Source organism: Nycticebus coucang, chromosome 20 (genome assembly GCF_027406575.1).
Source record: "Nycticebus coucang isolate mNycCou1 chromosome 20, mNycCou1.pri, whole genome shotgun sequence".
NCBI lineage: Eukaryota > Metazoa > Chordata > Mammalia > Primates > Lorisidae > Nycticebus > Nycticebus coucang.
In genome coordinates, this window is record NC_069799.1 from 37,205,924 (window position 1) to 37,222,172 (window position 16,249).

The following is a 16,249-nucleotide window of genomic DNA, read 5'->3' on the forward strand; positions in this document are numbered from 1 at the left end:
ACTGAGGGTGGCGGGTTCAAACCCGGCCCCGGCTGAACTGCAACCAAAAAATAGCTGGGCGTTGTGGCAGGCGCCTGTAGTCCCAGCTACTCGGGAGGCTGAGGCAAGAGAATCGCTTAAGCCCAGGAGTTGGAGGTTGCTGTGAGCTGTGTGATGCCATGGCACTCTACCGAGGGCCATAAAGTGAGACTCTGTCTCTACAAAAATAAATAAATAAATAAATAAAAATAAAAATAAAAATAAAAAAATCCTTACAGTTCTTTTTTAATTTAAAGTGATGTGACTATTTATTTATTCATTTTTTGAGACAGAAGTCTTACTATGTTGCCCTTGGTAGAGTGCCGTGGCATCACAGCTCATAGCAACCCCAAACTCGTGAGCTTAAGTGATTCTCTTGCCTCAGCCTCCTGAGTAGCTGGGACTACAGGCGCCCGCCACAATGCCTGGCTAATTTTTGGTTGCAGTTTCATTGTTGTTTAGCAGGCCCAGACCAGGATCGAACCCACCAATACATCTTTGGTGTATTTGGCTGGCGACCTACTCACTGAGCTATGGGCGCCGAGCCGTGATGTGATTTATTTTTATAAATAAAATTAAAATAGAATTTTTTTTTTTTTGTAGAGACAGAGTCTCACTTTACGGCCCTCGGTAGAGTGCCGTGGCCTCACACAGCTCACAGCAACCTCCAACTCCTGGGCTTAAGCGATTCTCTTGCCTCAGCCTCCCGAGTAGCTGGGACTACAGGCGCCCGCCACAACGCCCAGCTATCTTTTGGTTGCAGTTTGGCTGGGGCTGGGTTTGAACCCGCCACCCTCGGTATATGGGGCCGGCGCCTTACCGACTGAGCCACAGGCGCCACCCTAAAATAGAAATTTTTAAAATAAGAGACACAAGTATGTATAATAAATCTTACTATCATTTATATACAGGTTGAGGAAAGTAGATGGATATCTTAATTCCTTTTAGGGCCAGAAGTGGTTGGCTCACGCCTATAATCCTCACAGTCTGGGAGGCCAAGGCAGGTACATTGCTTGAGCTCAGGAGTTCAAGACCAGCCCAAGAGTGAGACCACATCTTTAAAAAGGTAGGCAGGTACTGTGCCAGGCGTGGTGGCTCATGCCTGTAATCCTAGCACTATGGGAGGCTGAGGTGGGTGAATTGCCTAAGCTCCCAGGTTTGAAACTAGCCCAAAAAAGACCGAGATGTTCTGGGGGATGCCTGTAGTCCCAGCTACTTCGGAGGCTGAGGCAAGAGACTCTCTTCAGCCCAAGAATTTGAGGTTGCTGTGAACTATGATGCCACAGCACTCTATCAAGTGTGACAAAGTAAGACTCTGTCTCCAAAATAAAAAAATAATAAAATAGCCAGGTGTGACAGGTACCTATAGTCCCAGCTGGAAGAGAGGCTGAGGCAGGAGGATTGCTTGAGTCCAAGAGTTTGAGGTTGCTGTGAGCTATGACACCATAGCACTCTACACAAGACAAAGATGAGACTGTTTAAAAAAAAAAATTCCTTTTAACGGAAGTAAATTTAAGCGTCCAAGGGGACATATTAGTAAATACGTGGTACCTACTAATTATTTTACTTCTCCCATAATGTACAAATTCAAGCACATTGTTTTGAATGCTTTAATCTATGTTATGGACAAATTTCAAACAAATCAGAAAGTGAAAACATACTCTGACAATGCCATCACAAGATGGAGGAATTAGAGGTTACTCACTAGTATACTCACTCTATGTAGGATAATATTTAGAAATAAACTTATCCTACATCAAACACACAAAGTAAATTCAATGTGAGTTTAAAATGACTTGCTTTTCTTCCAGAGGCTTAAAGAGACCTGGACCCTCCTGGGTTACTCACAGAGTTAGGCTTTTTTGGAGTTGTAAAATTCCTTAGGCCTTTTCTCTGAAGCAGTACACCCCGTGAAGCCTGAGATCCAAGGGCATGCCGCCCTTCCTCAGAGATACGGGCCAGAGGGTTGACAAATGTTAACAACATATTGTCAGAGGTCTATAGGTGCTCTGCCCTGAGGGAAGGACACAGTCGTTACTTCATACTGAGTAAACCGAGTGAATGCTTGAAAATATTCTTCTATTAACTCTGTTCCCCTATGGCTGCTTTCATCTTTGTGCCCTGCTCAGAAAACTAGTCACTGTTTAGAGGAAGGGATTTACTACACAAATGGTTGCATTGATATGATAAATATTTCAAGTTAAATTACAGATATGTAAAAAGAAGATAAGATGATGGAACTAATAGATAATAGATTAGGTGTGTACGTGACGGGAAGAGTATAAAACTTAAACTTGGAATAAAGAACTTTGCTACATGCCATTTCATCTCATCTAACTGCGTGTAGTCTGTTTCTTGACTTAATAATTACAGGAGTGAGTTTACACCTACAGCAAAGCTGCTGCTCGTTTGCGTCTCGGGTCACGCAACACTCTACAATCTGTAATTTGGCAGCCATCCATTGTCAGAGGTGAATTATGACACATTTGGGAGCCAAGGAGAAGGTTGTGAATCCCATTAAAGGCCAAGACCAAGAAAGGTCACTTTGAGAAAACAGATTCTCACCTAGGTGGTAAACATGAGAACTGTTTTTGACTACAGAACAGAAACTGGCCCACTCTATGTGGTCCCACTAAGAATTCCATAACCATCTCCAACTCTTCCCAGCCAGTCTGGGAATGGTCCTGTCCATCCAGAGACCTGGGACAAGACACCCATTCACAACCATGAAAGCAGGCCTGCACTCTGTGGTCTTTACAGTGGTCTCTAAAGCAGTTCTCTGATTCACCACACCTGGCACAATACCTGCCTACTTTTTTAAAGATGTGGTCTCACTCTTGGGCTAGTCTTGAACTCCTGAGCTCAGTTCCTCCCTCTTAGCCACAGTCCTTGGCTAGTCCTGCCCACCTAGGAATCCATAGAGTGACCTGAAAAAAATTCTCCCAGGTACTCAGTGGGAACTGTGCTCGTCCACACATCTGGTATCCGGTCCAACATCTGTGCTTCCAACTGCAGAACCACAGGTGCCTGTCCTACAAATAAAAGTCAGGAAGGCAATCCAGCCTGCACAAAGAAGGACAGGATTCACAGCCACTCAAGGCCCTGGTACCAAGCTCGCCAAAGTGAGATGCCACTGCAGACTTTTAGAAGCCTTGTGACCAAGATACAGCTGCTCTCCACTGCAAACCCAAAAGACACTCCATCAGCTTGACAAACCAAGAAAATATGTTTACCTCCAGAAACCAGTTTATAAACATTACAGACAGAAACACAAGGTTATAGTGTGCCTTTTTTCAATGCTTCCATTTTACCATAATACTGGAAGTCCAAGGCAAAACAATTTGACAGGAAAATGAAAAAAAAAGGCCAGCCAAATTCAGCTGGGCACCCATGGCTCAGTGGTTGGAGTGCTGGCCTTGTGCACCAGGGGTGGCAGGTTTGAACCCATCCTGGACTTGCTTAACAACAAGAATAAAAAAGCCAACCAAATTGAAAAGAAAAAAATGTAGATGTCATAATTTTATATAGAGAAAAATATATGGATTATACCAAAAAACTGTTAAAACTAATGAATAAAATAGCAGAATACAAAATTAACCTAGAAACATGAGTTGTGTTTCTGTACTTTAGTAACAATTTGTTTTCAATAGGAAGAAAACAGTCTCAACTACAAGATAATCAAAACAATACATTCTTATCCACACAATTAACCAAAAAGATGAAAGATCCTTACATTGAACAATGTGATACTGATAAAAATGACACAAAGAAATGTAAAAATATCCCATGTTTATGTATTAGAAGAATATTGCTAAAGTACCATATTACCCAAAGAAATACACATATGTAATATTACTTGTATCAGAATTCCAATGGCATTTTTTACAATAAGAAGAAAAAGGGAGGGTGGCACCTGTGGTTCAAGGAGTAGGGCGCCAACCCCATATACCAGGGATGGCGGGTTTAAGCCTGGCCCTGGCCAAAACTGCAAAAAAAAAGGAAGAAAAAGGGCGGTGCCCGTGGCTCAGTGAGTAGGGTGTTGGCCCCATATACCGAGGGTGGTGGGTTTGAACCCGGCCCGGCCAACTGCCACAACAATATAGGCAGGCATTGTGGCGGGCACCTGTAGTCCCAGCTACTTGGGAGGCAGAGGCAGGAGAATTGCTTGAGCCCAGGAGTTGAAGGTTGCTGTGAGCTATGATGCTACAGCACTCTACCAAGGGCGACATAGTGAGACTCTTTCTCCAACAAAAAAGAAATCTAGATAGTGAGTAGGTATACTAAATTATATTACAGTAGAGGAATTTGAAAATATCCAATTAAATTGTTAATCTCAGTCCATACTAAAAAATTACATTCTGAAGTAAAATAACATTAGATTTTTTTTTTTTTAGAGAGGTTCTTTAGGTTTTTTTTTTTTTGAGACAGAGTCTCACTCTATTGCCCCAGGCAAGAGTCTAGTAGTGTCGCAGTTCACAGCAACCTCAAACTCTTGAGCTCAAGACATCTTCTTGCTTCAGCCTCCTGAGTGGCTGGGACTATAGGAGTACACCACTATGCCTGAGTAGATTTTTCTATTTTTAGTAGAGACAGGGTCTTGCTCTTCCTCAGGCTGGTCTCCAACTCCTGAGCTCAAGCGATCTACCTACCTCAGCCTCCCAGAGTACTAGGATTATAGGCATATGGCAACTCACCAGCCCAGTTCTTAGTATTCTGATAAAATGACTAAGTACAAATTTCTGCAAAATAACAATGGAAACCTTCATATGATAGGAAATGTTAAAGTAGAAAATGTACATTTGTTACTGGTATTCTTAGGATTTCTGAAGACATTACCAATAACACCTTAACATAAACACATTTTAGACATGATTCAAAAAGAGAACAGAAAGTTTACAATGCAGCCTCTGTAAGCCATGACGTTGGCTCTTACTGTAACCTTGAAAGAATATCACTGAAGTAGAGTCCTTAGAGAATTTTAGAGCCTGGGACAGAAAATGTCTCTGTGAGAGAACAAGAGAAAGAAATCCAGGCTTCTCAGAAACCACTTCCATTGGAGCAGAACTTCCCAAACAACATTTTAAGGTTGATTTTCCTCCTAGACCTTATTCACTCCCACCTACCTGGGTGACTGGCTAGGGCTTCACCCACATTCCAGGGCTCTTGACTTTGCTCCAGACAGGTGATCAGGTCCGGCTTAAAGGCAGCAAGACCTATTTCATTTGAAAACAATAACAACTCTTGCTAGAATTCTCCAATTACCAAACTAGTACTGTGCTCAGGAGAGAAGAACATTATAGAAGTTTCTAGAAAATTAAACCCAAAATACTGGTTCTTAACAGAACCATTAGAATATTTAGAAATTATTTTAAACTTGTGGGTGCTTAACTCCACTATCCAGTATCTGAATTAAAAACTGGTGGTATAGGGCAGCACCTGTGGCTCAGTGGGTGGGGTGCCGGCCCCATATACTGAGGGTGGCAGGTTCAAACCTGGCCCTGGCCAAACTGTAACAAAAAGTAGCCAGGTGTTGTGGCGGGTGCCTGTGGTCCCAGGTACTGGGGGGTGGTGTGGGGGAGGGGGCGGGGGCAGGAGAACCAGGGGTCCTCAAACTTTTTAAACCGGGGGTCAGTTCACTGTCCCTCAGACCATTGGAGGGCTGGACTATAGTTTAAAAAAAAAAAAAACCATGAACAAATTCCTATGTACATTGCACATATCTTATTTTGAAGTGAAAAAACAAAATGGGAACAAATACAATCACACCTCATGTGGCCCACGGACTATAGTTTCAGGACCTCTGGTAGGCCCAGGAGTTGGAGGTTGCTATGAGCTGTGTGAAGCCTCAGCACTCTACTGAGGGCAATAAGGTGGGACTCTGTCTCTACAAAAAAAAAAAAAAAATTGGTGGTATAAATTGGATTTTAAGGTCCGGACAATGTTTTATTTATTTATTTATTTTTCTTTTCTTTTTTTTTTTTTATTGTTAAATCATAGCTGTGTACATTAGTGCAATCAAGGGGTACAATGTGCTGGTTTCATATACAATCTGAAATATTCTCATTAAACTGTTCAACATAGCCTTCATGGCATTTTCTTAGTTATTGTATGTAGACATTTGTATTCTCCATTTATTAAGTTTCACCTGTACCCATTCTAAGATTCACCATAGGTGTGGCCCCACCCATTACCCTCCCTCCACCCCAACCTCCCCCCTCCCTTTCCCTCCCTTGGTCCTTTCCCCATATTCTTGTGCTATAGTTGGGTTATAGTCTCCATATGAAAGCTATAATTTAGGGTGGTGCCTGTGGCTCGGTTGGTAAGGCGCCGGCCCCATATACCGAGGGTGGCGGGTTCAAACCCGGCCCCGGCCAAACTGCAACCAAAAAATAGCCGGGCATTGTGGCAGGCGCCTGTAGTCCCAGCTATTCTAGAGGCTGAAGCAAGAGAATCGCTTAAGCCCAGGAGATGGAGGTTGCTGTGAGCTATGTGAGGCCACGACACTCTACCGAGGGCCATAAAGTGAGACTCTGTCTCTACAAAAAAAAAAAAAAGAAAGCTATAATTTAGTTTCTTACTAGGGCTGAGTACATTGGATACTTTTTCTTCCATTCTTAAGCTACTTTGCTAAGAATAGGACAATAATGTTTTATGCCACCAAATTTTTAGAATTGTCACCCATATAGAGTGAAGTGTACAGATCAGTTCAAAAAAGGGAAAGGTTCATTTCAAGATGAAATATCTTGAATATTTTCTTTTCTATAACAACAAGCCCCAAAATTTTCCTTGAAACCAGGGATCTGAAACTCATTAATGCCAAGTAGAAACTCCCATAAAATATCCCACAAAGAAAGAAAATAAAACTCTAAGTTGCATTAGGAATACTAAAAGGAGGTTTTTCCTCACCCAAAGAGACCAGGTTTCTGTAGTTCTCTGACATCACATCCTTATACAAATTCCGCTGAGCAGAATCCAGGCATGTCCACTCCTCCACAGAGAAATCTATGGCCACATCTTTGAATGTTAACAATTCCTGTAAAAAAAAGAAAAACTCACATATTTACAAAATAGCCAAGGGCAGCATTCTCATTTTGAGTAAATTTAAAATGAGAGTGAAGAGATCTGCCTTTAACAGATAGGAATGATCGGAATTATCCAGTAATTAATGTACTAATACTCTCTACTGTGTTATCTAATGTCTAGGACACAGAATAGCAAAAAAATCCACAAAACAAGTTCAGATATTCAGGGATCCTCAAACTACAGCCCACGAGCCACATGAGGCGGTATGATTGTATTTGTTCCTGTTTTGTTTTTTTTACTTCAAAATAAGGTATGTGCAGTGTGCATAGGAATTTGTTCATAGTTTTTTTTTTTTTTTTTTTTTAACTATAGTCCAGCCCTCCAACGGTCTGAGGGACAGTGAACTAGCCCCCTGTTTAAAAAGTTTGAGGCCCCCTGGAGATGATGATGTATAAAACTAAAAGTATCAACACACGTATATATGCTTTTGAGTGGTATACATATATACATTGTATACAATAAGCTGTATGTGTTTCTAATATGGAAAAGTCATAGTAAGCATGTTGAGTTAGAAAGGTACTACTAACATTTTAATACATATTTACTACAGTGAACCAAAGATCTTACTAAAATCCAGATTTTGATTCATAAGATATGGAGTGGAAGATGAGTGTCTGCATTTCTAACAAACATCTTAGCACTGCCAACCCTTCTAGCCTAAAAATAATATTTTGTCAGGCTGAGTGTGGTGGCTCACACCTATAATCCTAGCACCCTCGGAGGCCCAGGCAGGCATATTGCTTGAGCTCGAGTTCGAGACCAGGCTGAGCCACAGTGTGACCTCAGCTCTAAAAATAGCGAGGCATTGTGGTCAGCTACTCGGGAGGCTGAGGCAAGAGGATCACTTGAGTCCAAGAGTTTGAAGTGTCTGTGAGCTGTGACACCACAGCACTCTACCCAGAAGGGAGACTGTCTCAAAAAAAAAAAAAAAAAAAAAAAAACCACTTTGACCAAGTAAATAAACATTCACTGTCTGAGGAAAAATTGGCATGAGATGCTGATACATAAACTTCTAGAAGTAAAAGTAGGAGACAGCCTCTGACCTTGAGATGGGTCAACCCAGCAGCCTCATGGGTGCCAGCTGCCTGACACCCCTACCCCTGGGTAGGAGGAAGGGGAAAAAGAGGTAAATGAACTGATGCTAAGTACCATTACTCTTAAATCGGTCCAGATCAGGCTGGAACAGGACAAGATAAGAACGGATGGGCCAAGAACTGTCATCACGAGAGTTAATGAGCTGAGTGCTGTGACAAATTGTTTTACTTATCCATTAGTTACTAGATCTGCATTATGTTACTTTATTGTTATCTAACTGCCCTTTATGTCACCTATTGGTTAAACCGCAAAATTGCAAAGTTCGCTTCTGTAAAAGAGGTCATTGTGATCCTGTGCTTTCTTTTTGCTTCTAATTGCTAACTTTCAGCCCACCTGTTTGGCCCTCTGCCAACTTTCAGACTGGAAAACCCCCAACTTCAGACCCTTCAATGCTCTCTCACTTAGTCTGCTTTAGACTTTGATGAGACAGCCCCGTGGTTAATAAAAGACTCCTTTTTGAAATTCTGATTTGAGTCCGTGGTCCTTATCTTGCCTCATAACAACCTGGGAGATGCTTACCTGAGAACCAGCCATTTCTTCCTCTTTTTCCTGCTTCTCTAGGAAGTAGACAAATCCTTCCAGGCAAATCACAGCTGCATCTTGAGAATATGCATTTCAAGGCATCAGCACAACCCTTTTGTCTTCCACCATCACACGCACAGGCAGAAGAACCATGAAGTGCAGAAGAAGCCACACTCATCTGTACTTTGTCACAGTAGAGATTAAGGCACAATGAGCTATACGAAGAAGAAAATGTGATTTTTCTCTTTTTTGCCCTCAGGTGCCCTCTGCTGCCACAGGAACCAGCAATTCTGCTGCAACAATGGGAATGTGGGGTACACTAGCCCATACCCACTAAACCCAAGCAGAGCATGCCTTTTGTTTGGTGCCGTCACCAAGGAAGCAGGCTGGAAACAGAAGCTTGCAGGAGGTGGGCCTCCCCATATGTGTGGGGGAAAAGGGCCCAAGCAACCTCTGCAGTTGCTGTTTATTGAGAATAAGCTCCCCTCCCCCAGCCCGACCCCCACACTGGAATTCCACAGCTGCCAACGTCTGCCCTTAAAGTCTAGTGATTGCTTGTATGTTTCAAAAAACTGTCACTGTCTCTGCAAGTCTGCTGTCCCAGTCAATCACCACTTTGTCTTTGCAAGCCTGCTATCCCGCTTCCTACACATCTTGCTGCATAGGTTTCCACATAGACCACTACATACATTGTTACATATTCTGTTACATAAACTGCTACATATTCTGTTACATAGGTTGCTACACTTTTGGCCTCCTTTTGAAAAAAAGGCTGGCCTTAACTCTCATGAACAGGTCTAAGAGCCCACATTCTTGAAAGTGGCCTCACCTTAGAATCATGTGGGGCACTTAATTAAAATCACATGATGACAAGGGTATATGTGAAACTTGGTAAACGGTCTGCGAAGCTAGTGAATGATGCCCCATGATCATATCAATGTACACAGCTATGATTTAATAAAAAAAATAAATAAATAAAAAATAAAATCATATGATGTTCCCACCCAGCCTGACACGCTGTGGGGAGGGCACAGGTGATAGCATTTCTTCACTGATCATGTGATCCTAATTGGAAAAGCCACTTAGTTGAGCATCACCTCTCAAGCTTTAAAAGCTTCAGTGTGCCTATTTGGTATCCAGGCCCCATCTAAGTAATGTGACTCCCGCAGGTGTGGAAGAGGTCCATGGACTTTTTTTTTGAGACAGTCTCATTATGTCGCCCTCGGTAGAGTGCTGTGGTTTCACAGCTCACAGCAACCTCAAACTCTTGGGCGTAAGTGATTCTCTTGCTTCAGACTCCCAAGTAGCTGGGACTACAGGCGCCCACCACAATGCCCGGCTTTTTTTTTTTTTATTGCAGGTGTCATTGTTGTTTAGCTAGCCCAGGTGGATTCGAACCCACCAGCCTTGTTGTATGTGGCTGGAGCCGTTAATTACTGTGCTACGAGTGCTGAACCATGGATTCTTTATTAAAAAGTTCTTTGTTATTGCTGGTGCTGCTTCCTCAGACTCATTATCAGTAGCACCCAGCTAGAGACAACAGGCACAGCACAGAGCCCCTTTCACTTGACACTTCTATCACAACATAAATACCTCTGGTCCAAATGAAGACCAAAATCACCACCCTGAAACAACATCATCTGCTGGTCCTCTAAAGTTTACAGAGGCTGGGAAGGCAACATATCTGAGGAAGTCATTTGGCAAAAAACATGCAGGGTGGTGCCTGTGGCTCAAAGGAGTAGGGCACCATCCCCATATGCCAGAGGTGGCGGGTTCAAACCCAGCCCTGGCCAAAAACTACAAAAAAGAAAAGAAAAAAAGAAAAACCATGCGCACACATATTAATGCAATGTTCACTGACCAGGCACTGTGTGCTCATAAGTTACAGTGCACTGTGCTGGAAACCTCACACTGTGCGAATTCTCAAAGTTAGTTACTAAGTGTCCCAGAGTTCATAACAAGATCTGTTATGTTGAGCCCAGAATTGTAATTTTTCTTCTATTTCTTTGTCAGTGATGAAATAAAAATTGTAAGCTCAGCACCTGCGGCTCATACACCAGGGCTGGCAGGTTTGAACCTAGCCCAGGCTGCTATAACAACAACAAAAAAAATGGCCAGCCAAGCGTGGTGGCTCACACCTGTAATCCTAGCACTGTGGGAGGCTGAGGCAGAAAGATTGCTTAATTTTAAGCTCAGGACTTCGAGGCTTGTCTGAGCAAATATGAGACCCCCAACTCAATGAAAAAAATTGAAAAACCCAGCCGGGTGCCAAGGTGAGGGCCTGTAATCCCAGCCTGGAAATTGAGGCAGCAGGATGCCCACAGCTGGAGTCTGAGGTTGCAGTGAGCTATGCCATTTCACTCTGCTCAGGGCATAGGGTAGAACTCTGTCTCGACCAAAAAAAAAAAAAAAAATAGCCAGGCACTGTGGCAGGCACCTATAGTCCCAGCTACTTGGGAGGCTGAGGCAAGAGAATAGCTTAAGCCCAAGAGTTTGAGGTTGCTGTGAGCTGTGATGCCACAGCACTCACTGAGGGAGACAGAGTGACACTCTGTCTCAAAAAAAAAAGGAAGGAAGGAAGGAAAGATTGCATAGGATGATACACATGGATGGGAGAGATATGGAAAGGAAGGATGGAGGAGTAAATACAGGGGGATTTTTCATTGTGTTTATATTTATTTTCTTATATCTTGTAGAACCTACTAGATCAGAAGGAATAGAAAACAGATCGGTGAGTTATATGATTAAATGTTTCTAGAAGCACAGGGTTTTAATTTAAAAAGATGGAAATTAAGGCACCAGAATGTAGAATTCTTTGAACCCATATAAATCTACTCTTGGCTTTAGGCAAGAGGATCACTGGGGTGTGGTGGCTCATGCCTGTAATCCTAGCCATGGCTTGGCTAGTTCTTTTTTTCTTCTGTTTGTAGAGACAGGGTCTTGGTCTTGCTCAGGCTAGTCACCAACTCCTGAGCTCAGACAATCCACCTGCCTAGGCCTCCCACAATGCTAGGATTACAGGCATGAGCCACCACACCCCACCCTATTTTTTTTATCTTTTCTAAGCTTGCTCAACATAAATTCTACCTTTTTTTTTTTTTTAGACAGAGTCTCAAGCTGTCCCCATGGGTAGAGTGTTATGGTGTCATAGCTCACAGCAACTTCCAAATTTTGGGCTCAAGTGATCCTCTTGCCTCAGTTTTTCTGTTTTTAGTAGAGACAGGGTCTCATGTTTTGCTCAGGCTGGTCTCGAACTTGTGCGCTCAAGCAATCCACCTGCCTCCCCATCCCAAAGTGCTAGGATTACAGGTGTGAGCCACCACACCCAGCCAAAATAAATTCTACTTCCAGAGTTTGTATGCTTTTAATTATTTAAGGTACTTTTTTGTCTATTTCGTAATATACAACCAATTTAGCACACATCCAAACATGATAAAACAATAGAAATGATGATTCTTTCCAAGTAGGGTGACATTGGAACTCACAACGACGTAGGGTAGTGGCTCAAATGGAGCCCAAGTCCCCGTACAGCTCTTCTTAGTACTAACTACATGATGCTGAACTCAATCATTTAACCCTTTGCTCTAGACTGAAAGTTCCTAAGACAGTACTATCCATGCCTGCATCATCACTGTTTTTCTCAAGGATATTTGACATCATGGAAGCAGTTGGTTTATTTATCAGTTTGAATCTCTAAGCCTCTTCCTTGTTCTTCACTCAAGTACCAGAGAATTGGAGCATCTTCCATGTAAAGACCAGCCAAGGAGATTTATTCTCTGTGGGAAGAAAAAACCCGGATGACACATTCCTCTCCCTCTGAGATGGAAGGAGATTTAGACCCTATGTCAGCCCAACCCCAGGCTGCACAGGACATCCCCAAAGTTCCAAAGAATCCCAGATGCTGGTGAGAGCGTCCCATGGAGCCTGCACTGAGGTTTGCATGGTGATGCAGGCAGGCAAGACCCAGGCTGACTCTGTGGGACACAGAATGAACCTGCCCCGATACAGCAGCCAACCATGGATCCAGGTGTGACAGCACCGCTCCACGATCAGCTAACTGTGGGTTAGAGGATGGAGGAAGAACACCACACTCCAGTAACACAGTCTACAGGCAGGGCTACTTGTAGTCAGAGACATTTTGTGGTCCTGACCTTTCGATGTGTATTGATTTTATTCTCATGTTGAATTCAGGTAGGGTCTGTGTCCCTGCCAGTGTTGGATTCAATGCTGATGATTGTTTTCACTTACACGTTATACAATGACCACCGGGAGCTACTTGCAGAGCTAAAGCAGGTCACTGGACCAGATCTGGAAAATTCCATGAACTCCATCTAGAGAGGCATTTCAGGTTCATAAAGTCCACACTGGTCTCTTACGCAGCAAAAAGTGTATTCTCTAGGGATATTTTTGTACATCCTCAGTCTAAACTCAGGCCCTGTGCTGTGAATCCCAGGTGGAGGCCATGTCTTGAGTGTATATTCAAGAACAAACTGCACTTGCTTTGTATTTTGGGGTTTTACAGAGAGGGGAAGAGAAACTGGGGAAAGAGGTTCCCCTCCTGCAGCCTGCTCTAGGGCATTCTGAGGAACACTAGGCCTTGAATTCAGAATGATGCTACAAATTTAGGGACCCAGAGAGGTAGGGAAGCAGCAGAACTTGCTGAATATTCCCTGGCATTTGGGCAAAAGGATGCAGCAGACCTGGAGGTTCTTGGGCTGACTTGGTGTGCACATGCCCATCTGGGTGGGTGGCAGAGCCCTACAATCTCTGAATCAGTTTCAGGTCTGAAGATACAAAAAAACAAAACACTGAAAGATGGGGCTGGAACTGCTGATTGTCACTCTGTGGGACAATCTGCAGGAATTTGGTCTCTAGGAATCTGGTCTAACTGTGTGCTAGAAGGGAGTGTACATTATAAAAAGAGGCCAGCAAGCCTCTCTCTCTCTTTTTTTTTTTTTTTTTTGTAGAGACAGAGTCTCACTTTATGGCCCTCGGTAGAGTGCCGTGGCCTCACACAGCTCACAGCAACCTCCAACTCCTGGGCTTAAGCGATTCTCTTGCCTCAGCCTCCCAAGTAGCTGGGACTACAGGTGCCCGCCACAGCGCCCGGCTATATTTTGGTTGCAGTTTGGCCGGGGCCGGGCTTGAACCCGCCACCCTCGGTATATGGGGCTGGCGCCCTACCGACTGAGCCACAGGCACCACCCAAAGTAATATTCTTTTTTTTTTTTTTTGGCCGGGGCTGGGTTTGAACCCGCCACCTCTGGCATATGGGACCGGCGCCCTACTCCTTGAGCCACAGGTGCCGCCCCAGCAAGCCTCTCTCTTAAAAAAAATTATAAATGTTGGCTGGGTGCAGTGGCTCTCATCTATAATGCCAGCGCTTAGGGATGCTGAGGCAGGAGTATAGCTTGAGGCCAGGAGTTCAAGACCAACCTGAGCAACACAGTGACACCCTGTCTCTACAGAAACATCTAGCTACCTTAGAGTATGCACCTGCCGTCATGACTACTTCAGTGGCTGAGATGGGAAAATTGCTTGGGCCCAGATATTTGAGGTTGTAGTGAACTGTAATTGTACCCACTGCACTCTAACCTAGGTGACAGAGCAAGACCTGGTCTCATAAATAAATACATACATACATAAATTGTGTTACAAACAGTGTGTTACCACGTGACTAACATTTAAAATTGCCTATTTTGCTCAGCGTGGTGCCTCATACGTATAATCCTAGCACTCTGGGAGGCTAAGGCGGGTGGACTGCCTGAGCTCAGGAGCTCAAGACCAGCCTGAGCAAGAGGGAGACCCCATCTCTAACAAAAATAGCTGGGTATGGCTGACTGCAGCCATAAGCTATGTCAGTCCTCCCGATGCCATCCTATGTTTTGTCTCCTGTCTTTCATGGCTTTACTTCTCCTGTTCCCACCATTTAAAAAAAAAAAAAAAGCTGGGCATTGTGGGAGGCCCCTGTAGTCACAACCACTTGGGAGGCTGAAACAGGGGAATTGCTTGAGCAAAAGAGTCTCAGGTTGCTGTGAACCATGACACCACAGCACTCAACCCCAGGGTGACTGACACTGTCTATAAATAAATAAATAAATAAATAAACAAACAGAATTGCTTATTTTAACCAGGTCAGTGGCTCACACCTGTAAACCTAGCATTTTAGAGGCCAAGGCAGGATTGGTTGAGCCCAGGAGTTTGATGCCAGCGTTTGCAACATGGCAAGACTCTTGTCTCTACAAAAAAATAAAAGTAATAGCCGGGCGCGGTGGCCTGTAATAGCCGGGCGCGGTAGCACTGTGGGAGGCTGAGGAGGGAGAATTGCTTGAGCTCAGCAGTTCGACACTCGCCTGAGCGACAGTGAGACCCCGAGTCAGGAAAAAAATGGAAAAACCCAGCCGGGAGCCACGGTGAGCGCCTGTAATCCCAGCGGCTTCCCGAGTTTGAGGATGCGTGAGCTACCACGCCCACTGCACTCTGCTCAGGGGCATAGGGTGAGAACCCTGTCTCAACAACAACAACAAAAATAAAAGTAATAAAATAGCCAGGAGTGCCTGCAAGCAACTTAGTCCTAGCTACTCAAGAGGCATTCCCTGTAAATTATAACATAAAAGAAAACTTAGGCTTAACCAACCACAAACTGCCAATAAAGTTCTAATTACATACCCAGAAAACAGTCACCTGGATACTTAACTGTGCCCAATCAATTATTGAATGAGTTTGCTTCCTCATCTACCTTATAAAAGTCTTTCCTTCAAGCCCTTCCAGTGGCACCAAGACCACAAACCATTTTGGGGGGCTTCCAGATTCACAAATTACTATCTGCTCAAATAAACTCTTATTATTTTCACAGTTCTTCGGGTTAATGTTTAATAGGAGAAACGAGGTAAGGGAACTCATAGACCTCAATTCCTCCCATACATGAATCCAGCACACAGAATGGAGGTTCTCCCCTGAGGAACCTCATTCTTCCCCTAAAATTTGGGGGAAATGTGCAGCTGCGAACACAGAGCTGCACAGAGAGGCCTCTCGGCTGCGACCAAAGACACAGGACAGTTTCAGATGCCCACAGTTCCAGCTGCCTGCCCAGCTCGACTCCGTGTCCGGAGGTAACTAAGAGCTAAAGTGTGCCGGTGGCGAACTTCAGTCTCAAGACCTCGGAGCTGAGCTGACGCTAGGGGGCCCGGGTCCCGCCGCAGCCGCTTCTGGCGGCTCTGACCAGTCCTCTCGTCCTCCCCTCTGGACATACAACCTGCAAACTCACCATTTCCCTGCTTCCGGGGTGTCCCAGCGTCCTCCCTATGGATTTCCCAGTACCTACAAGTCACAGAGTGACAGAGGCTGCGGCAAAAACACCAGGGGCCTCCTCGAGGTAGAACTGGAGAGAAATAACCCTGTTCAACGCCCAGCCCAAGAGACAAAGGCCGCTCCAGAACCCGGAAGCCGCTTACTTCTTTATGGCTGCGGACCTGATTGGACAGGCTTCACCTCAGCGTCCGTGATTGGATAAGGTTCTAATCCCCTCCTC

General features: G+C 44.2%; 1 protein-coding gene across 5 annotated transcripts in view; it reads right to left on the reverse strand.

The window, feature by feature from the left end:
* LOC128572853 (zinc finger protein 722-like) overlaps positions 1 to 16,137 on the reverse strand; it is a 32,635-nt gene extending 16,498 nt beyond the window's left edge. For 2 of the 5 annotated variants that reach the window (XM_053572967.1, XM_053572970.1), the window contains exons 1-4: positions 15,986 to 16,137; positions 8,716 to 8,933; positions 6,925 to 7,051; positions 5,142 to 5,231 (exon numbers count right to left, since the gene is read on the reverse strand). In XM_053572967.1, the coding sequence (XP_053428942.1) occupies positions 5,142 to 5,231; positions 6,925 to 7,051; positions 8,716 to 8,730 (232 nt within the window). In that variant the 5' untranslated portion in view covers positions 8,731 to 8,933; positions 15,986 to 16,137. Of the gene's footprint in view, positions 1 to 5,127; positions 5,232 to 6,924; positions 7,052 to 8,715; positions 8,934 to 15,985 lie in introns of those variants that run through there. The other 3 variants (XM_053572968.1, XM_053572969.1, XM_053572971.1) reach the window with 3 other exon arrangements.
* Between the last annotated feature and the right edge of the window lie 112 nt (positions 16,138 to 16,249).